At 52.3% G+C, this 21906-nt stretch overlaps 1 protein-coding gene across 2 annotated transcripts in view; it reads left to right on the forward strand.

The window, feature by feature from the left end:
- SRL (sarcalumenin) overlaps window positions 1-21529 on the forward strand; it is a 44564-nt gene extending 23035 nt beyond the window's left edge. Inside the window, exons 2-7 of one of the 2 annotated variants that reach the window (XM_059154872.1) lie at window positions 9155-10177; window positions 11800-11901; window positions 12944-13039; window positions 16719-16835; window positions 17557-17790; window positions 18967-21529. In XM_059154872.1, coding sequence (XP_059010855.1) covers window positions 9155-10177; window positions 11800-11901; window positions 12944-13039; window positions 16719-16835; window positions 17557-17790; window positions 18967-19778 — 2384 coding nt within the window. In that variant the 3' untranslated portion in view covers window positions 19779-21529. The remainder of the gene's footprint in view (window positions 1-9154; window positions 10178-11799; window positions 11902-12943; window positions 13040-16718; window positions 16836-17556; window positions 17791-18966) is intronic. The other variant, XM_059154873.1, reaches the window with a different exon arrangement.
- The last annotated feature ends 377 nt before the right edge of the window (window positions 21530-21906 follow it).

Raw genomic sequence — 21906 nt, forward strand, 5'->3', positions numbered from 1 at the left:
AGCTAAGGGCTGATCTCATGTAGCTTTCGTGGAACCAGCTGACCTTTGTCCCCTGGTGACGAGGATAGTGAGCCCCTCCCTGCATTCTCCTCCCTGTGACACCAGAGCAATCGGAGTCATGAGGAATGCAGGGCTGGGCTGGGTGTACAGGGCTTCCTTGAGCTTGAACCTTACCCCAGTCCTTCCCAAAATCTCCATGGAGAGCTTTGTTGGGGGACCCAGCTGGATGTCAGAGCCCTCAGCTGGCCCTTGTTGGGAGACTATGCCTTCTGTAGGAACAGGCCAGGGGAACAGATGGGTGACCCCAGGAGTGCTGGATCTCTGAGGGGATGGGGGATCCAGGACTCTGTGTTTACATCCAGCCTTGCGCCCAGCTCAGTAGGCAGCTTCCAGAAGGTCACCTCTGCTGTGAAATGAGTGAGCTGGACTAGTTAATTTCTAAGTTTTCTTCCAGTGCTACAAATCTCTAAGACAAAAATAACCAAAACAAGTTGCGGTTTGGGGCCATGAGTTCGAGGACCTGGGAGTGGAGCCCATCTGTTGTGAGTTTGGTGAAGCCTTTTGGGAGAGAAGGTGGAAAGATCTGTCTTGGCATCTGGATAGCAGTTTTGCTGAAGGGGGTTTGGACCGGAGCACACAGGGCAACAAACCAGGCAGAATATTCATGTTATTGCTGCTCTAGCCTTTGCCCTTGGCTCGATCTTCCTCCGTAACCTTCTCTGAGTAGACTTGGGGGCAAACAGCTTCTCTGGTCATCTTGGCAGCTGGAGGTGTGATCTGCTAAGGACACCTTCTGAACGGGTGTTGGGGAGGCTGGGTACCACTAGTGGTGGTGAAGGGGCCGCCTGTGATCACACAGACCCATGGGTGGAGCCCTTCAAAGCTGCAAAAACATTAGTTCTGATTTCAGGCCAGCAGGACAAGCGAAGTGTCTCTCTCGCTCCATCTCTGTGACACGGTCAAAGCGACTTTCTCAAGACTGGAGTCATTTCTGAAGGGCTTATTGCTTTGCTCCCTGGGCTCGCTTATTCCAAGGACAGTGAGGACATGCCGGCACTTGGTGGCCTCTCTGGCTGTGTTGCCACTTCTGAGAGCTGAGATGGGCCCTTATTTGCTCTTCCTTCAGGCAGAGCCTCTCACCCACACGCGGGTGAGACACACGCGGCCCGCAAGTGGGTCGTCTTAGGCATCCTCCTGAGGGTGCCTTTGTGCTAGGGGTGCCATGCAGGGTTACCTCCCTTCAGTGGTGAAAGGGAGGAGTCTGGGGGTCTGGGAGGAGTCTGGGAGAGAGAGATGTGCATTGCCTCAGCCAGTTTCTGGGTGAGTCAGGACTGACTGGAAGTGGTGGGGGTCAGTTACCACAGGAGTCAATGTGGGGCTCAGCAGGATGGGATCTGGGGCCCAGGAGTGTTGACAGCTGAGGCCCATTCTTATCCCAGGCCAGCTGGAACCTCATGGAAAAAATCAGGTTACCCCCAGCATGCCCACAACTCTACGCCCGAGCTGCTTCTGGCTATTCGAAAGGGAGAAGGAGCCCTCGGCAGAAAGACCGTCCTGGCCCACTGACTGACCCCCCAGAAACAGAGGGTTGGAATGAGTGGAGTGAAGGTGAACCATTTTGGCTCCTGTCCAAAGCTTGTTCTGTTTTGGCCTACTCGGTGAACTTGGGATTTGGCCTGGCATCTTTGCTTTTCTAGGAAATTAGTATTATTATATCTGACATTGCAGGATGCTTTTATTTTATTTTATTTTATTTTATTTTTTTAAAGATTTTATTTATTTATTTGACAGAGAGAGATTATAAGTAGGCAGAGAGGCAGGCAGAGAGAGAGTGAGGAGGAAGCAGGCTCCCCGCTGAGCAGAGAGCCCGATGCGGAACTCGATCCCAGGACCCTGAGATCATGACCTGAGCCGAAGGCAGCGGCTTAACCTACTGAGCCACCCAGGTGCCCTGCAGGATGCTTTTAAACATCAACTGATGCTTAAAATACTTTGAAGGGGATGGCAAAGGAGGTATTATTACCTGCATTTTATGGATGAATGGAGTTGGTGCAGGGGGAGTGAGGACCAAGGTCACATTGCCAGTTAGTGAGACATGGAGGAGCTTCTGACCCCATCCAGAGACCATTCTGGCAGAAGGAAGCCCCAAGATGTGGTCCTAGCCCAGGCTGGGGAAAGCATCAGATCCATTTCCCAAGCTCAAGAATCAAGCAGACTCCCCCCTGCTTCCCTGTCTTGGGGATGCGGTGGGTCTGGTGAGTCATTGTTCACCCCATTTCCAAGCCCAGGTGACTCTGACCAGAACTCAGGGCAGCCATCTGACCAGGACCTTAGGGAGCCACACTCCTTTGGCTCTCAGGAGGTCTCTCCCTGCCTGGTGACCTCCCAGAGGTCATCTTCCAGACTCCAGGGGGACTCCATGTCTTTGGGTGGGAAGGTGGGAGGTGGAGGGTGCCAGCTACCTGTCTCGGGATCTAGCATGTACCTCTCCCTCCTGCCTTCCCTCCCCTGCTCAGCTCACCCCCTCTGAATGGAGGAAGTATTATCCAATGACTCCTACAAGGATTTCTCTTCACTTCAGGCAGGGCCGATCTCTGGGAAAACTGGGTTTTCCACAAGCTGTCCCTTTAATCATTGAGTCACAGTAAGGGGTGAGGACTTCGGGTTTTACTTCTTTCAGAGGCATTTGCCTTTCAGAAAGGAGTGTTCATCCAGAACCATGAATCCCCTGGGCATCAGTAACAAGAATATGTATATGTGATGGTTGTGGGGTTGTGTGTGATTTCTCTCCATAGCGCCCAAAGCAAGAATTCCCAGGAATTAGGGATGGGAATGGGGGGTGGAGTTCTTCTGTAATTCTCTGAACTTTATGGGTTAAAGCAATTGTCTTGAAGTCTTAATCCTTTTTAAAGGGAGGACGAAGAGGATAGACTCGAAGCTGGCTCACCCCCTCTCCTTTCTGGGGATTGGTAGCCTGGTGCCAGGAAAGCCAATGAGACTTGGTTGGTGGGGAGCTGGCTTTGGGTTTAACTGTGTCCTTGGGGCAACCACTCTTCAGAGTTTTCGGTTCTTGACCAGTGAAATCAAAACACTTTGTCTGGTCTGTGAGGCGGTCACTTTTGACTCCTAATCCCATGGTTCTCTCTGATTGGTGCCATTGTCATTGCGTCCTATCCCCTGGGTGAATCATTTTGGGGCTGGAGTCCAGCTGGGGACTAGCTGTCCTGGTGGGATTAACCTTGACTTTAGGAGCTTGGCCAGGGGGCCAAAGAACCTTCCCAGGATGGCAGCCTCACCCACTGTACCCTGGGTCCCTTGTCCAGGGGGAAAGAGGTAAAGTCCAACCAAATGGCAAGAGAGAGGGTCCCGGGGTTCTGGGAGGATGTGGACACTTCCCTTCTAGGGTCCTCAGCACGGGCATCTGCAAAGCTGTCTGAAGGCTCATCCAAGAAGCGAAAGAACGAGGGGCCCTGAGTGGTGAACATTTACTCAGTTAATAAGGTCAAGAAAAAAAATGTGACACTTAAAGAGGCTGCTGACCATTGGCCCAGTCCAGGAGTGTTTGGAGACAAGATCTAGGACCCAGAAGGGGTCAGTCTCCTGCTCTGGCTCTGTAAACTGTCTTTCTCGAGGGCTCTCAGCTATACTTGAGGCATGGCAGACAAGCTGTCTGAGTGTCTGGGTGAAGGACAGCCTGGTGAAAGACGTGGGACCCTCTGGATGCAAGACTGGTGTTCCTGACTCCTGGGTACACAAGTGTCCAGGGCTAGAACTGGAAAGCGATGGTCTCTCTGGGGCCTTATTATGATGACTCATCTACGTGACTCTGTATGTGTGACCGTCAAAGGTATCTTACCTGTGTGTGACTTGGACTCCGTAATTTGAAATGGATGAGAAGACACATGGAGGATAACCTTGGCTGAGCCTCAGAAACACATGTGCTAAGGAGTCTTGGACAGGTGGGATTGAGTTTACCTTCTACTCTGTGGAAGCACTGAATAAATTCAGCCTCTAGAGCTGGCCTGAGTACAGCTCAGCCAAACAAAATCTCAGGTTCTGACCTTCCTTCTCCTGATCTCCAGCTTCAACACAGACTCCCTGACGCCTGGCAGCCAGGGTGGCTCAGAGCCATGGTTCTCAAACATCGGTGCTCGTTAGCATCACCTTCTGGAACATGCAGCTTACACTGACCCGCCCTTGGAGACTGGGCGTCCCTGCTTGGAAAGCCCTGCCGGTCTCTGGTACTGCCCACACGTGGCCCGGGAACTCCGCTTTGTGTCTTGGCCCGAGCTCGAGCCCATTCCTGGAATGCTTGTTGGGCAAATGACTTTCCTGAGTCTGCTTCCTTAGAGGTTAATAGTCCTTGCTTCCCATGCCTCAGAGGGCTGCCGGGGGCAGGGAAGAAGAACGTAAAACCACTTCTGGTTTTACCACCAGTTCTGCGTGAGGGTGAGACATCACCCAGCTCAGTGCGTGGCAAACATTGGTCAGCAGATGCTATACAGGGGGCTCCTTGGACTTTTGGGGAAAATGATCAATAGGAAGCTAATGGAATTTTTAGGGACAAGGCAGGATAGGCAGGAGCAGTGGCTGTCACCCCCCCTTCCTTAGGCCCCCTATCCTGTCCCTGGGAGGCACAGACAGGCCCAAGGGAAGCAGCTGCCAGGAGATAAAGGGTGGTTGAACCCCAGCTCCTTCATCTTCCCACACCTATGAGACTCATTGATGGAGCTCTAGCCTTCGTGGGACATGGTTTGCGAGCTACATGGGGGCAGAATGAACTCTGGACTGAGAGCCATGAACCTGGGCTCTGTTGCAACCCTATCCTGACCTTGGGAAAATCTCTAAAGCTCCCTGGCCAGAGCTTCCTCCTCTGCACCTGGACTCAGGCCCCTGGTGACTCCACAGTTCTGAGTCTGTGTGAGAAGAGCTTTGGAATGGGTTAGGAGCTGACTGGTGGTAGAGAGAGGAACTGAGCCTGGAGCCCCCACTGGGGCCGCTGGTGGGGCAAGCTGCCGAAAGGCTGACTCCAAAGACGGCAGAGGCGGTGTCAGGAGAGAAAGCAGACCTGGTTTAGGCCATGCTCTGCCTGGCACGCGGGCCTTCCCGTGATCTGTGGGGTTGAGCTGGGGGCTTGCTATTCGTGTACTCTGATGTAAGCACCCAGGCCTGCCCAGGTCAGGGCAGCTGCCTTGGCAGCAGCACATACAGTACAGCACTGTGTGTCCTGGGGCAGACCAGGAGTCATCTTACCAGGGTCTGAACCCTTTTGGGGTGTCCAGGGTGCCCTGTGCCTTCCCCCACCTCCTCCAGGGGCCACTGGGGGGTTTCAGCTAGATGCTGGGGAAATCAGGGAGGGAGGGAAGACACTGGATTTGATTTCATGGAATTGAATTTACTCAGAGCCTCTGACTGCCTCCCAGAGGAGATTATCAGGCCCAATGGCATAGCTGCTTCTTGGGAATTGGGCTCTGGGGGTCCAGTGGCACAGCTTGTTTCATTGAGAGTTTTTTCCATCAGTTATTTTTAGCCTGGGAAGAAAGGTCACAGGGCATGGAGGCATCATCCTTGGACTTTATGCTCCAAATTGCTTAGCAGGACAGTGACAGCTTGACACTAAATCATAAAAACCAGGAAAGGATATGGATGTACACACACAGACACACAGAAACACACACACACACACACACACACACACACACACACACACTCCTGTCAGGGGCCCAGGAGTGGGAATAAACAATGTGAAGTTCATGTTAAGCCCCCAAAGTATGGGGTCCTCATCTCCCTTGGGATTATGTAGCCCTTTCATCCTTACTAGAGACAGGGTGTTCTGAGAATATTAGAAACACCACAGATGGTCAGACCCAGAGTATGTTCGACCCACAATCTCCACCATCATCATCACCATCACCGCCATCCCCACCATCCCCACCAGTCCCCACCATCATTACTACCATCACCACCATCCTTACCATCATCACTACCATAACCATCACCACCACCCTCCTTATATTGTCATCACCACCACCACCACCATCTCCACAGTCCCCACCATTCCCATGATCATTGTCACCACCATCACCACCATCCTTACCATCATATCTCACCATCCCCACCATCCCCACCACCATCCTTATGTCATCATCACCATCACCACCATCCTTACCATCATCATCACCCTCACCATGATCCCCATCACCACAGTTCTTACCATCATCCCCACCATCATCATCACTATCACCACAATTGCCACCATCACCTTCCTCACCATCCATCCCTACCATCATAATCATCATTATATTCATCAATAATAGAGGGCAACAGGGCCTGAGGAAAGGGCTAGATTCTCCAGAGAAGCATGGACCATTGCTATTCCAAGGGCGAATGCCAAGCCTTGGGTGACTCATCCAACTTGGGAGTCCCCAGTGGGCACAAGAGTGGGGAGGGTCCAGGAGCAGAAGTCTTGGGCTCAGGGACTCAGGGCTCAGGATTATTTGGTTTATCAGTGGTTTGCAGCTTTGGCTGCATAGTAGAATTACTCAAGGTTGTTTTGTTGTTGTTGTTTGTTTGCTTATTTTTGTTAAAGTCCTGATGCTTGGGATATATCCTAATTCAATCAGAACCTCTGAGGAGAGGGGAAGAGTGGCACCAAGAACTGGGTGATTCCAATGTGTACCCAGTGCCCAGAACCACTGCGTCAGAAGCATTTTTATCCTCTGGTATAGTCTGGTGCTTCTCAAACTAAAGTGAAAATGACTCACCGGGGCATCTTGTGAAACTGCAGATTCTAATTCAGTGGGTCTGAGCTGGGGCCCGAGAGTCTGCATCTCTACCAAGCTCCCGGCTGCTGCTGCTGCTGCTGCTGCAGGTGCCCCGCCACACTCTGAGCAGCGTGGGTGAAACACCCCACTTTAGGGCCAGGCAGCCTCCTTTGCTGCTCGGTAGTTAAATGGCTTCAGCCAGTTGCCAGCTGTGTGTTGGGCAAGGCATTCAGTGTCTCAGATTTCAGTCCTGATCTCAGCTATAAAAATAGCAAGAGGAAGACTTGTCTTCCAGAAGCAAGTGGGATGAAGTAAATCGAGTAAGATCAGTTAATGTCTTATTTGCATGAAATGCTTTAACATTGCCTGGCACACTGAAAGCTTGTACAAATCTATCTCTTATGAGGTATAGTACCTGTATCTTGCTGCTCAGAGAGTGTCAGTATCGATGAGTTAAACAGAGTTCCTGCCATAAGTTTTTCTCCAGGGAGTCAGGGGGGATGGAGATGGAAACAGAAGAATTAGGAGATAAGGAAAGAAAATTTTAACAGGTAACCTCCAGCTCTCCCCTAGGGGAACCAGAAATTTCCTTGTACCCAGGTGTCACCACGGACCTCTCTCCCTAGCACTTTCTGTGGCTCTCAGGGACTGGGGGAACACAGGGAGGATTATCAAAGCCTTAGCTCTTGCAGTCTGGATGTGGACAGAAGGCGTGTGCAGGGAGGGGTGAGGTCCCAGGGAGAAGGGGTTCCCGTGTGCACCCCTAAACACAGGTTGACATAGGAGGCTTGGATGAGGAGTAGACAGTTCTGGATTCTAGTCACCCACTGGCCACCTGCTGTCTTAGGCAAGTCAAAGACTTTCTCTAGATTTTATGAAATGTGTCTGATGGTAATCAAGGCGGTCAAGTGAGGTCATGAGTATGAAAGTGTCCTATCAATATAAGCGGCTCCTTTATAATTAAAGGCACCCAAATTTCCTCCTGAGTTTGATCGCAGGTTGCTGCTATAGGGGTCAGTGAGAAAATAGTTGTTCTTGGCCCTTGGAGGCCACCCTAAAAGGGGAGCTCCAAGATGTGTTTTTTTTTTTTTTTGTGGGAGGCAGAGGTGGGAGTACCATGCTGTCCCCAGCAGAGGGAGGATGCTGCTTCCTCAGAAAGCATCTTTGTGAGTTAAGGGAGTCTTTGGGGCTGTATCAGCTACTGAAAGATAGGGTGCTGGGACGCCTGGGTGGCTCAGTTGGTTAAGCAGCTGCCTTCGGCTCAGGTCATGATCCCAGCGTCATGGGATCGAGTCCCACATCGGGCTCCTTGCTCCGCAGGGAGCCTGCTTCTCCCTCTGACTCTGCCTGCCACTCTGTCTGCCTGTGCTCGCTCTCACTCTCTCTCTTACAAATAAATTAAAAAAAAAAAAAAAAAAAAAAAAGAAAGATAGGGTGCCAGACCTCCATTGTCCCCCTCCTGGAGCCTCCCCCTTAAACAGGTCCCAACCTGGGTGGGAGGGGACAGAAGGGGTAGTCTCAATCCTTTCTCCTGGCCCCATTTTACACTTAAATCCCACTTACCTCCTGCTGGAGGTCTCTGGCACAGACTAGGCCCCCATGGACTCTCTCCTGCTCTGCTCTCTCTGCACCCTCAGCTCTCCTTGGTAAAGCCACGGGCCCTTAGAAGGGGATCCCCTCGGGAAGGGGTTGGCTAAGGCCACCGGGAAGCCCTGGCCCTGCCTGTTTTGGGTAGCTCCTCCTCCTCAGGCCGTGTCCCCTCTAATTTAAGCTAGCAAGGCCAGCAAATGCCTGCCCATAAGGAGACAGAGTTGAATGTGTGACTTAATAAGGCCGAGAGCCACAAGTAATCCCCTAAGTACTTGCTGTGGAACCTGAGATGATCTGGCCGGCGCACACCTGTTTTCACTCCTTTGCTGATAGCAGTGTAAAAAGCCTGCCGGTTAATGACTCTAGGAACTGACCAAGGGGTGGAATGTCCAAGCATCTGTCCTATCTTGGAAAGATCTCTTGGTGAGCCTCGCTGCACGTGCCTGCTGCAAGGTTGAGGAAGTACTGGAAGGGATCGCTAAATTTCCCTCCTCATGGTGATCAGGACCCAGTGGAGGCTTGAGAATCAGGGGCCAAGGGTGGGGTTCTAGAGGCAGCTCAGCTGCTCCCTCTCCCAGGGGTGTAGAGTGGGTGATAATTCCCAAGCCACAGCTTCCAGGTCTTGGGTGGAAGTCCGAGTAATGGCCACTCTGCTTGCCTCAGAGGGCAGCTGTGAGGAGCAGGGAGGGAGGTCTACACCTCCCTTCCAGAGGACAGGAACTAAGTGGCATTAGATTCTTTAGAGAAGCAGAGTGAGTGCCAACCCTGTGAAACTGACCAATGGTGTTCTAATCATTTAGAACGGCAAGTTTCCGCTTCGGGTGGCACGGAAGATGTTGGCAATTTGTTGGAGAATCATTTCTCTGCTGGAGAAGCAAGTCTAGAGGAGAAGGAAAGGGCGCTTTATGCGGAGGCGGCCCCTCAAGAGAAGACCCTGCTCCTTCACTCCCCGGATGGCAGGGAGGCTGAGAGCTCGGAGCAGACAGCCGCTGGGTCACCTGCCAGCGCCAGCCCGGGCCCTGGTCCCGAATCCAGCCTCTCCAATGCCTCAGCCTCAGAGTCAGCTGCCCCCAGGGACCCTGCGGGACCCGGGGAGGAAGAAGTGGGCCCACCCAGAGCCAGCATCCTTCCAGCAGAAGGAGAGGGCGGGCCTGGGGAAGAGCTGGGACTGGGAGAGGGCCCAGGACAGGAGGGGGCGACTGAAGGGCAGGCTGGGAGTGGCGCAGTCCCCGAGGAAGCTGAGGAGGTTCTAGGGGACCACCCCACACAGGGGGCAGCAGGAGGGACTGTGCAACCAGAAGGCTTGGGAGCCTCTCCTGCCATGGAGGTCACGGAGGTCCACGCCCCTAAGACACAACAGGACAGCCCAGGGCATGATCAGGAGCCAGAAGTGCCAGATGGAGGCTTGGACATGGACACAGAAACCAAGGAGGGAGCCGAGGACCAGGGGGAGCCCAGCCCAGTCTCAGAGACCAGCCATGCACGGAGCTCTGAGGCGGGGGACACCCAGGAGGACCACCCCCCTGAGGCCCAGGCCCCAGGGCTGACCGAGGAGGCCCTGGACGAGGCCTCCTCTGAAGAAGAGAGTGGTGACCACAGTGGAGGCGAGGAAGGAGGAGGAGCACCATCTGAAGAATCTGAGGAGGACAGTGGCGACGGGGAGAGTTCAGAAGAAACTGGGGGTGCCTCAGAGGAAGCCGGGGAACCCCAGGAAGCAGTAGGAACCATGAGCCCTGGAGATGAGGGGCCCCAGCTGAGCTCTGAGGAATTGAATACAAGACCCGAGGGGGACGAGGCAGAGGAGCCTAAGGAGGGGCCTCAGGGTAGGGGAGCATGAAGATTGATCCCAGCCCCTGGGGCAGCTGCTCTCTTCCTGCAAGACGTGTGTGGTGGATTAGGCAGGGACAGGTTGTGGTAGGAGAACCCGCAGCCAGCTCCTGGTTTGCTGGGTGGAGGCCCCAGCCAGGATGCCTGGCCCATGAGGGGCCTTTGGGCTGCTCAATGGGAGGTCGCACCATGGACAGCCCAGAATAACCTGGTCACTTCTGAGTGACGCCCTCTGGAGCTTTCCTGTTAGGGTCCGTCAATCCACTTCAGTGCGGACCACTGCCTTAACCTGAAGGACACGGGGCACGGTGTCAGGTTTTGAGGCCCTGTGGTGGCAGGCTGGTGGAGAGAGTTGTGGGTAGGGTGTGTTCAGAGCCCCCTGGGGTCTCCCCTTGAAGGCTAGGCCAGGTCTGGTGGGGTGGATGGGGAATGGGGTCAGGATGGTGATAATGAGGGACCCTGGTGTCCTGCAGGCCTGGGGGGTGGGGCACAGGGGAGGGCAGGGCCGACACTAGTGATGCAGTGCATCCTAGGGATGGCCAGCACCCCCCATGCTGTATCCGAATATGCTGGCCTGGACCAAGAGCGACTTGCAGGGTACAGGGCCTGGGCTCAGTCATCTGTCTCCAGTGTGGCCCCCCCACATATTTCCTTGCAGGATTTAGTTTCCACATTGCTTGTTGGGTATTTGCACTCTCCACAAGGGGGAGGGCCTGCAGTCAGCTGGAGGCACCCCCATCCCCCACCCCCCACCCCTCACTGTGTCTGGGATTGGGCTGTCCCAGGGGATCTTGGAGAATCTGTTCCTGAGGTGTTGCATGAGACACAGTGATTCTTCTCTGCCCCCATTGGCTGTGGGACTGGTTTCCCCTATCCCTCACGCCCAAGTCCATCCCACCTGGTAGGCCTGGGAGCCTGCAGGGGGTCACCGGGGCTTCTCCTGCTTGGGCAGAGCAACGGGTTGGCCACCCCCCTGCCCCAAGACATCCAGCCGCAGCTCTTCCCACCCACAGCAGCCTGTGTGATCCTGAGAAAATGCTCATTTTGTTGGGTCAGTTGTTTGCTTGGAGCCTCTCTCTGGCTGCCTGCACTGCTAGGAAGTAAGGCCGGCTCCTTTAAACCACTCCTGTCTCCTGCCCCGTCTTCACCTACTTAACTCCTCCCCTCGGATCTCAGCTCCCAGGTGGGGTTTCTGACCAGCCTGCTGAGACTTCACAGGCACACACCTTAGGCCCTTGTAGCTTCTGGAATCTTTCCTGCCATAGCCACAACACTGACCATAATTATTACCTTACTTTCAAGACTATTTCTCCCCCTCTCCCCATGAGACTAGAGGAAGACTCTCCAAGCTGTGTCTGTTTTGGGCACCACCGCTTTCCCAGTGTGGGGCTCTGTGCCTGACCCATGCTAGGTGCTCAATTCATTTTTGCTGAATATGTGAAATGGATCATGGAGTTTAGCAGAAGCTGAGTTTAGATTTTCAGAGTCTCTCAAGATATAACTCAGTTCAGTTGAACTTGGCAAGCCTTCCCTCGGCTCTTCCTTATGCCTTTTCCTGCCAAGAGCAAAGCCCGGCTCTTTGCTTTGCCCTAACCCTGCCCTCTGCTTCTCTCCCCAGAAGAGGCAGAGGATGTGAGTGAAGAAGCCCAGATGAGGGACCGTTCCCACATCGAGAAGACTCTGATGCTGAGTGAGGACAAGCCAGTGGATGATTACTCTGGTAACCAGAGGAAGGATCTGGGACTGGGGGTCGGGCTGGGTCTGGGCTCTGAGGCAGGCAGGTCTCCAGGGCTGAGAGCCCTGGAGATGGGGGCCCTGTAGAAGAGACTCCCAAAGCAGCGTTCAAGGCCCAGGTGGGGGTTCTTAATTGGCAGGGAGGAGGAGAGGTGATCCAAGCTGAGGGAACAGGGCCAGGGCCAAGGACAAATCCCAGTGCCGCTGCCTGGGGCCCAGTGCCAGCCTTCATGTGGCGGCCGGGGAAGCTTGCTCTTAAGAGTTCGTCCCATCTGTTTTGGTTTTTACAAGTTTATAAAGCTCTTTTCTTTCTGGCACTTCACGCTCAGAATAACCCAAGGCTTTCAGGAGGGCTCATGCCTCCTCTTCATTGACGAGCTGGCTGGAGCTCAGAGGAGCCTCAGTTTGCACAGTTTGCGTGGGACACACAGCTAGAGGGGAGCTGTGGGAAGGTCAGGTCTAGATGGCCTGGTTTGGGGCCCCCGTTCCTCCTTCTGGGCCTCACATGCTGCAGGCTCCCAGCCTCACTCTGTGAGTTGCTTTTCCCTGGAGGGAGAAGAGGATCAGGTTAAAAAAAAAAAAGTAGTGGGGCGCCTGGGTGGCTCAGTGGGTTGGGCCACTGCCTTCGGCTCAGGTCATGATCTCAGGGTCCTGGGATCGAGTCCCGCGTCGGGCTCTCTGCTCAGCAGGGAGCCTGCTTCTCTCTCTCTCTCTCTCTCTCTCTCTCTCTGCCTGCCTCTCCGTCTACTTGTGATCTGTCTGTCAAATAAATAAAATCTTTAAAAAAAAAAAAAAAAAAAAAAAAAAAAAAAAAAAAAGTAGTGCAGGAGATTTTGAGGGTGGGAGGGCATGCCTTTTGGTTAACAGTTTCTGAGGGTTGGGATGTGGACCCACTCCTGTGAGGCTGCCAGAGGAGGCAGGTATGGGTTGGGGTGTGACATGGGGGTGCCCTGCTTTCCACTGGCCTTGGGGGGAGCTACCCTGTAAGGTGAGCTGGTCTCTTCCCTTTCACCCTTCTCTGCCTCCAGTGGTGCTGCAGCGGCTTCGAAAGATCTACCACTCCTCCATCAAGCCCCTGGAGCAGTCATACAAATACAACGAACTTCGGCAGCACGAGATCACAGGTACCCTCGTGGCTGATGCCCGCACATGCTCTTGAGCTCTGTGAGTGGTGGGCATGAGGAACACATGGAGCCCAGCACCCCTAAATCCCACCCCCCAGGCCTCTGTCATGTGACCAGCCTTCCCCTCAAGAGTGCTCTAACTTGCATGGGGTTTTGTGGGGATCACTTTGCATGTGTTCATGGTTCAGTAGGATGCTTGTGGTTTCCCAGGACCATGATGCCAATTTCCATCCGTCCCCCCAGAGCCCCCTGACAGGGAAGAGATCATGTGTTAAGACCCCTAGTTGGCCCAGAATCCTTTTTTTTTCTTTTCTTCTTATCACTTTGGTCAGCTTTCCTTGGGTCTGGATCCTTTTAAAAATTGATTTTTGGAATAATAAAAACAAGGGATACTTTTTGCCTAACCCCCCCATCAAATAGTGGAAAATAGTATGAACTGAAAAATAAAAATCCCTCTCTTGATTTTTAGCATCTCTACTTGTACCTCAGAGCCTTCCTCTGTTCTAGTTTCCTGCAAATACTTGCAGACATTTGCTCTGCTCCCAGGAGCAAGCATGTCTTTTTCTGTTTGTATTTGACTGAAATGGTAAAAGCACAGGGCTCTGTGAAATGTTACAAATGTGACTCTAATTGTTAGATACATTTATAGATGTATGTGCAGATTTGTAGATGTATGTGCAGATACATTTGTAGGACAGATGTTTCAAAGTGTAACTGTGGAGTTAAACATTTTTGTAGCTGTTGTCAAGTCTCCTTAGGTCAGAGGGGTTTGTGGCCTTGATATTGGTCTGGGAGAGTCTTGTTGCCCAGCAGCCCTGTGCTTTTCCTGAGTTGTTCATCCCCGAAAACTTTCACAATGTATCAGATTGAACGGAGAGGGTGTTACACATCTTTCCCTGTGTGAAGGGGCAACTGCCATATTCTCTTGTGTGATGCTCTCGAAGGCTCCAAAGTGGGCAGGGTATTTAGGGTGCCCATTACTCTTGCTTCACAGAAGAGGGACAAGATGCACAGGGAAATGCTGGGTTTCTCAGGATCACACAGCTGAACCAAGAGCTGGAACTCTCTGCTCCTTCTTGGGGAGAATGCCCTATTCCATGACTTCCCGGACAGCCTCTTCCAAGCCCAAGAGGCAACCATCCTCTTGGGCTTCACAGGAGATGTGTGAGGTGACTTTCTCTTGTGGCTTTCCTGTCCTCACGCTGGCCTTCCCTTGAAGCCCACAGACCCACCCAAGTGGCCCGCCCGAGGCTGTGGGCTGGCGGATGGAATGGTGCTGTGCGGGGGAGGGCGCTCCTGCCTTCTGATCCCTGCTTTTTGAGCTTGGCTTCTCTCCCCTCCCATGTCCTGGTGCCAGGGATTCTGCCTCCCTGCCTGCAGGGGAACCTCAGCGGCTCACCTGTGGCCTCCTGCACATGCCAGTAACGCCCCCTGCTGTAGACAGCTGAAACAGCAGCCCCCAGAGAGCCCGTTTATAGTTCTTCTCAGAGGTAGCTGGAAGATCCAGTTCCCCTAGTGTCCCCTGGACCTGGGTGAAAGACACTGTGCCTAGGATCTTTGTGGTTATAACTAGGGACTCCTGCCACCCCTTTAGTCTGCCTATCCCTTCCTGTCCCGGAGCCAGGTGTTGGCACTCAGGGAGGCAAGCAACTCATCGTGTGTGTTTGCAGGCCGAGAGGAATGGGGCAGGGCCGTGGTATCAATTTCAGGCAATTATATATGTGCCTGCCACTTACGAGACACCATCTTGGTCTTCTGGGACTAAGTTTCACCTCAGAGAAAGAAAACCAGCACTCAAGAAGCAAGGTGCAGAACAAGAGGAATACTGTACTCACTCCTCTTTGTAGAAAGAAGATGGGGAATGTGGTATCTGCTCCTGTTGCTTAGACTGCGTGCATTAAAATGTCTGGAAGAGTACGTCATGGGTGTTATGACTGAGGCAGACAGGGGATAGGGGTGGGAGACTCTATACCCTTTTATACTTCTGATTTTTTTTAAAGATTTTATTTATTTATTTGACAGACAGAGATCACAAGTAGGCAGAGAGGCAGGCAGAGAGGAGGAAGCAGGCTCCCCGCAGAGCAGAGAGCCCGACGTGGAGCTCGATCCCAGGACCCTGAGACCATGACCCGAGCCGAAGGCAGCAGCTTAACCCACTGAGCCACCCAGGCGCCCAATATACTTCTGATTTTTGAACCAAGAAATTAAATATATCAAAATGGAAAAAAAAAAAAAAAGAGGATCTACTGTCCAGGGCCTATGAGCCAGGTTCAGGGGGACCAAGAGGTTGGAGAATGTGAGGTGTATGTGACGCTGGGTTGGTCCCGGTGCTGTGGCTCAGGGACAAGTTGCAAGAGCAGGAGCCTGTGAATCAGCAGCCAGTGGCCCTGTCTCCCCTACCCCCTGGTTTTGAAAGCACTGAAGGATTCTACTTTCCCTTCTTAGAGACCCCAACTGGTGTGGCCCAGGCAGGTTGCTCTTCCTGACATTGGACATGGGGCCCAGGGGCCCAAGAATTGCCTCGTCAGTGCTTGGTCCTGGGAAATAGATCGTGGTCTTTGGAGGCTAATTTGAGACTGGCCCAGAGCCCAGGGTCAGGCTGAGCCTGAGGTAGGATGTCAGGAGGCTCCCGTCCAAGATGTCTAAGATTGTGTGAGCCTATCTCATGTCTTTTTCTTTGTGTTACCAATCCAGATGGCAGAGGGTTTTTTTTTTTTTCTTTAATTAAAAAAAAATTTGTCTTTTAAAGGATTTTATTTAGCAGCTGGCCGGTTAGCTCAGTTGGTTAGAGCGTGGTGCTGATAAAGGATTTTATTTATTTATTTGACAGAGAGACAGACAGAGAGAGCACAAGCAGGGGGGAGCAGCAGAGGGAGAGGGAGAAACAGGCTTCTGCTGAGCAGGGAGTGCAATGCGGGGCTCGATCCGAGGACCCTGGGATCATGACCTGAGCTGAAGCAGACACTCAACCAACTGAGCTACCCAGGCACCGCTTAACATTTTATTTATTTTTTAAAAAGATTGTATTTATTCACTTGATACAGAAAGAGAGATCACAAGTAGGCAGAGAGGCAGGCAGAGAGAGAGGGAGAAGCAGGCTCTCCGCCAAGCAGAGAGCCTGATATGGGACACGATCCCAGGACCCTAAGATCATGACCTGAGCTGAAGGCAGAGGCTTAACCCACTCAGCCACCCAGGCGCCCCAACATTTTATTTTTAAGTAATCTCTACATCCAGTGTTGGACTTGAACTCATAAACCCAAGACTGAGAGTTACATGCTACACTGACTGAGCCAGCCAGGCGTTCCCAGGTAGCAGAGTTCTAATCCCTCCCCCTGTGGCAGCTCCCTTCTCCCCTTCTGATGAGCAGTTCCTCAGATGCAAACCAAGAGGCCTCACCCACAGTGAGCTCTGAGTCAGTGTTTGTTGATGTCATCTTCTCCTTCTGGAGCCTGTGTGCCAAGGATCTGTGTAAGGCCAGAATCACATCTCCTCGTGTCTTTTAACTGGGTGATCACATTTACATAGCAAGAGACATGCCACTGATCGCCATACCCTGCCCAATCCTGTGTAGAATTCTCAAACTCCATTAGATGGACTGGGATGTGGCGGGAAGCACTGTGTCACTCCTGTATGAACTTCATCAGTCACTTCCACGTCTAATTCCTGCTGCCTACAGATGGGGAGATTACTTCCAAGCCCATGGTGCTATTCCTGGGACCGTGGAGTGTTGGCAAGTCCACCATGATAAACTACCTCCTCGGCTTGGAAAACACTCGCTATCAGCTCTATACAGGTAATAGCGGATTCTCGTGTATGTGTGTTTGGCATGGCAGTGTCCTCTGTGTGGGCATGATGAAATAGTCATGGGTGTCTTCGATAGAACAATGGGAGTTACATACAAGAAGCCAGCTGTAGTCCGTGTTCACAGGAGAGTTTGTAAACAACGGCCGAGAGATGGAAACCACCCAAACATCCACAGACAAATGAATGGATAAACCAAAGGGTCTATCCGTATGATAGAGTGAGGAGTATCATTCAGTCTTAAGAAGGAATACATTTCGGAAACATGCTACAACATCCATGAATCTTGAAGATACTATGTTGAATGAGATAAACCAGACACAAAAGAACAGATGTCCTCCAATTCCATTTAGGAGGTGCCTAGAGTCATCCAATCCACAGAGAACAGAGTAGAGCAGAGATTACCAGGGCCTGGGAAGCGGGGGATGAATGGGGACAGGTTCAGTTCAGGAGGCAGATGGTGGTGAGGACTGCACAGTGGTATGAATGTGCTTAATGCCACCGAGCTGTACATTCAAAATGGGTAAAATGGTAAATTTCGTGACATTTATTTTACAGTTAAAAAAAGAAAGAAGACACTAGCTTAGCAAACAGGGTATCTAGTTCTTGGGGCAAACCCATCCTGGAACCCCTTGCTTATCCACTTACTTTGTAGTAGGGTCTCTGTCCCAGAGGTGACTGTGTTCCAACTGCCCTCATGCCCATGCGTGCAGGTGCTGAGCCCACCACCTCTGAGTTCACCGTCCTCATGCATGGACCCAAGCTGAAAACCATCGAGGGTATCGTCATGGCTGCAGACAGCGCCCGGTCCTTCTCACCCCTTGAGAAATTTGGCCAGAATTTCCTAGAGAAGCTGATTGGCATTGAGGTTCCCCACAAACTTCTCGAGCGAGTCACTTTCGTGGATACACCAGGCATCATCGAAAACCGCAAGCAGCAAGAAAGAGGTAATAGAGCACTTGTGTCCGAACACCTTGAGTTTTGTGTTAGAAAACAGTTCAGCGGCGGGTGGTAGGCAGGCAGGGGAGAGGAAAGATGGCCAGCGTTGTCCAAGGCAAATTGGATCCCAGTCCATGTGTACTTGACCTCTGGTTAACTCGGGTTCTGGTTTGAACCTGACCTCAAACTCCTCCTGGTCCAGGGTCTATTTTACCAGGCCTGCTTGACCATAAGCCTGTATTAGACTTCCCAAAATTCTCTTCCAATGGGAGAAGAGTGGCATTTTGGGCCCAGCAGACACTAGGTTATGACAGAGGTCGCTAAGGATTACCATGACACGGGGCTGTATGTAGCCATGAGTCATCACAGGGCATCTGTAGGACTATAGGCCCAGATGGTGGATCTCAATTTATGGTTGTAACTCTTATTTTGATTTTATGACCATTTTATTACTGGTAATAATACTCTCACTAATAATTATGATAATAAATTCACCTTTCTTCTTCTGTTATGCATCAGATAATTATGTGCATTACGTTGATTGTTGTAGCATAATTTCAAGACAGGTATTCCTAGTCTCCTCATTTTGGAAATAAGTGGAAGGAGTTAAAATATGTTGAGAACCTACCATGTGAGAGGTGGTTTTAGTTAGGTGTTTTCTGTTACTTACAGCAACATCATAATCTTTATATAGACCTAGGTGCTATTGTTCTTCTTGTCATTTTGTAACTAAAATGGAGAAGGTTGGAAGCTTTAACTCTTCTGGGCTGGCCAGTGGCAGAGACCAAATTTCAGTCTGGGTCTTGGGCCAGCTCCACATTGCTTCCCCCTAAATAGCACATCCTCTCCCTCATATCCTTCTAATTCCCTGACGTCATCCCCTCAATGTCTTTGCCACTGTCCCATATCTTTTTCGACAGTAGAAAGATCTCCACTTTGAAAAAGTATTTTGTTTTCCTGGAGCCTTGGATTCCATAGATTAAGACAAGGATCAAGCTATTCTTGGCTCAGGGCTTACAAGGCCCACGAGATACGCAGTTAATTCTTTGAGTCTTTAAAAGCCCAGAAAATCCCTATTGCCTTTACTTCCTTCAGTGCAGGCAATGGTTTGGTTCTGGAAGGGGGCATGAAGGGTTAGGGTGAGCCTGCTCAGCTTGACTTCTTACTCCCCCCCCCATCCCAAGGTTACCCCTTCAATGACGTGTGCCAGTGGTTCATCGACAGAGCGGACCTCATCTTTGTCGTCTTTGACCCAACCAAGTTGGATGTGGGTCTGGAGCTGGAGATGCTCTTCCGCCAGCTGAAGGGACGTGAGTCCCAGATAAGGATCATCCTGAACAAGGCCGACAACCTGGCCACACAGATGCTTATGCGGGTTTATGGGGCCCTCTTTTGGAGCTTGGCCCCACTCATCAACGTCACAGAGCCCCCGAGGGTGTACGTCAGCTCCTTCTGGCCACAAGACTACAAGCCCGATACCCACCGGGACCTGTTTCTCAAGGAAGAGATCTCTCTTCTGGAAGACCTGAACCAGGTTATCGAGAACAGGTTGGAGAACAAGATCGCCTTCATTCGCCAGCATGCCATCCGGGTCCGCATCCATGCCCTCCTGGTTGACCGCTATCTGCAGACTTACAAGGACAAAATGACCTTCTTCAGCGATGGAGAGCTGGTCTTTAAGGACATTGTGGAAGACCCCGACAAGTTCTACATCTTCAAGACCATCCTGGCAAAGACCAACGTCAGCAAGTTTGACCTTCCCAACCGTGAGGCCTACAAGGACTTCTTTGGCATCAACCCCATCTCCAGTTTCAAGCTGCTGTCCCAGCAGTGTTCCTATATGGGGGGCTGCTTCCTGGAGAAGATTGAGCGGGCCATCACACAGGAGCTCCCCGGCCTCCTGGGAAGCCTCGGGCTAGGAAAGAATCCAGGTGCTCTCAACTGTGACAAAACAGGGTGTGGCGAGACCCCAAAGAATCGCTATAAGAAACACTAGGTCATCGTGTCTCCGTTCTGGGGTTCCTGTTGGTGGATGAGCTTGTGTCCTGTCTGAGAAGTCCTGGTTTATTAACCCTTTGAGCCACACTGGCAAGAATCCTTACATGCCGGAGATTTGGGAGTTAATTGAGGCCAGTGGTGGGGGAACGTGTGGGTCAAGGGAGGCAAGAGGAAACTGTGAATTATATAGTGTGCCCATCTCCTTGCTTCCGTGGGGGGCCTGACTGAGGCAGGTCAGGCCCTGCCAGCTTTTCCTGGGTCCTATTGCAAAGGGACAGAAAGCAGCTAAATTCTAGTGTATACTGAAGTGATGCGTGTCCAGCTGAAAGCAGCTGAAATTCTCTTTTATGTCTCTAAGCTGGGAAAAAGAGGGAAGACTTGATTTCTGAAGGGCTGCTTGGGTCCTTCGTGACTTCCTCTCACGCAGTCTCCTGGCCCTCCTCCTTCCAGGCCCTCCTCCCTCCTTCCTCATGGGGCAGGGGAACAGTTTAGGATAGCAGAATGCTGAGAGAGAACAGGAGTCCCCTGGGCCAGGAGAAGGCGCTGCCTTCCCCCTGCCATTTCTCTGATGTAGTTCTCTAAGCTGGTTGGGAAGCTCAGTGTCTTTCTCTGCCCCTAAAGGAGGCTGAGTGTTCCATGCATTCAGGTAATTTACTTCTTGGAAGTGACTTCAGTGCAAGTACCAGAGAGGCTCAGAGGGTTAATTGGTTTGCAGTGTGTCTTTGTCTATTGCATGTCTTGGAAAACTCAGACCCCAAAGGTGGGTTTCAGAGGGGACGATGGAAACCTTGCTCCTTTTCCTGAGGGTCTTCTCTGGGCAGCGCATCTCCCCCAGATGAGGAGGAGGCAGTTTCCATACCTTCTCTGCAGAGATGCTCTGCAGAAGAGTCGTTCCCTCCTGGTTTTCACGCCATGGCTTTTCCTTCCCCTTCTTCTCCATTCCCTGATGTGCCAACACTCAAAACTCAAGAGTGATTGCCCACGAGTCAGAACCAGCATCAGGCACTCAGTGCAGGTGGAAGCCAAGGCTTCACATTCAGTGTCCGCCTGAACTGATACTGGTTTGCACCACGCGTACCACAGGGCAGCCAGTGCCTTCAAATCCGTGTGAATATGCATGTCCTGCCTTGTCCGAGAGAGAGAGGAGGGAGACTGCAGAGGCCAGCGGGCATGGAGAAGGGATGTGCTGTGAGGCTCCTGCCTGGCTGGTGCGCAACCCCGGAGAGCAGCAGGGAGTGGAGGGAAGGAACCTTTTGATGAAAAGTAGGTGAGTGAATGGTTTGTGCAAATCCAGGAGACCTGGCCCTGGGCTGCCCTCTGCGGCACCTGTGGCCTCGTGAGCCAGTCTCCCTTGGGAGTGAGTGATTTGGGGAGCTTCAGCATGAGGCCTGAGTCAGGGCCCACCAGCACCAGGAGATCACCTTGGACCAGAAGGAAAGTGAAGATGAAGGCAGATGGGAGGCACTCCGAGGACGAGGCCATGGAAGTGAACTGCTGGTCAATCAGATCAGGTCCCCGCGGAGAATTCAGAATTCCTGCTTCCCAGAAGGATTAGCACTGGGGTGCAAGCTGCAGCAGGGCCTGGAACCTCCCACAAGTCAGCCAGAGGCACCAGAGCCTACAGGACATTGCTTCTAAGGACAGAGCCAAGCAGAACGCTGGGGCCTGCTGGGGCGCCCAAGGAGTCTGGTGACCAGGGCCCAACGAGCTGCTTTTCTTCTCATTAAAATCCACCCTTGCCTCACCACACCTACTGTCTCAAGAGTCTGCCCTCCCGCCTTGCTCCTTGATGCTCCCAGTGCCTTTGAGCAGCTCAGGAAGGTCTGGTTTCTCCATGCAGCGGGGTGGTGCACAGTGCAGACCCGTCCAGCAGCCAGTGCCCCGTCACTCTGGGGGAAATGGGTGTGAGGAGGCCGGTACCTTCATTCAGGATCTGTGTTTTCACGGGGTGGGGGATGACATGACCAGTGTGATTGTTTCTCCCTTTCTTCGTTCCATTCATTTGCCTTTTCTCACTCCTTTCCCTCTCCTCTCTCGTTGACCCGCCTTTTCTCTGAATTGCCAGTAAGCTCATCAGCCGGCCCGCCTGGGCTTTCCATGCTGTTTGGGCCCTGCTCTGTGGATGT

This window comes from Mustela lutreola, chromosome 17, assembly GCF_030435805.1.
Source record: "Mustela lutreola isolate mMusLut2 chromosome 17, mMusLut2.pri, whole genome shotgun sequence".
NCBI lineage: Eukaryota > Metazoa > Chordata > Mammalia > Carnivora > Mustelidae > Mustela > Mustela lutreola.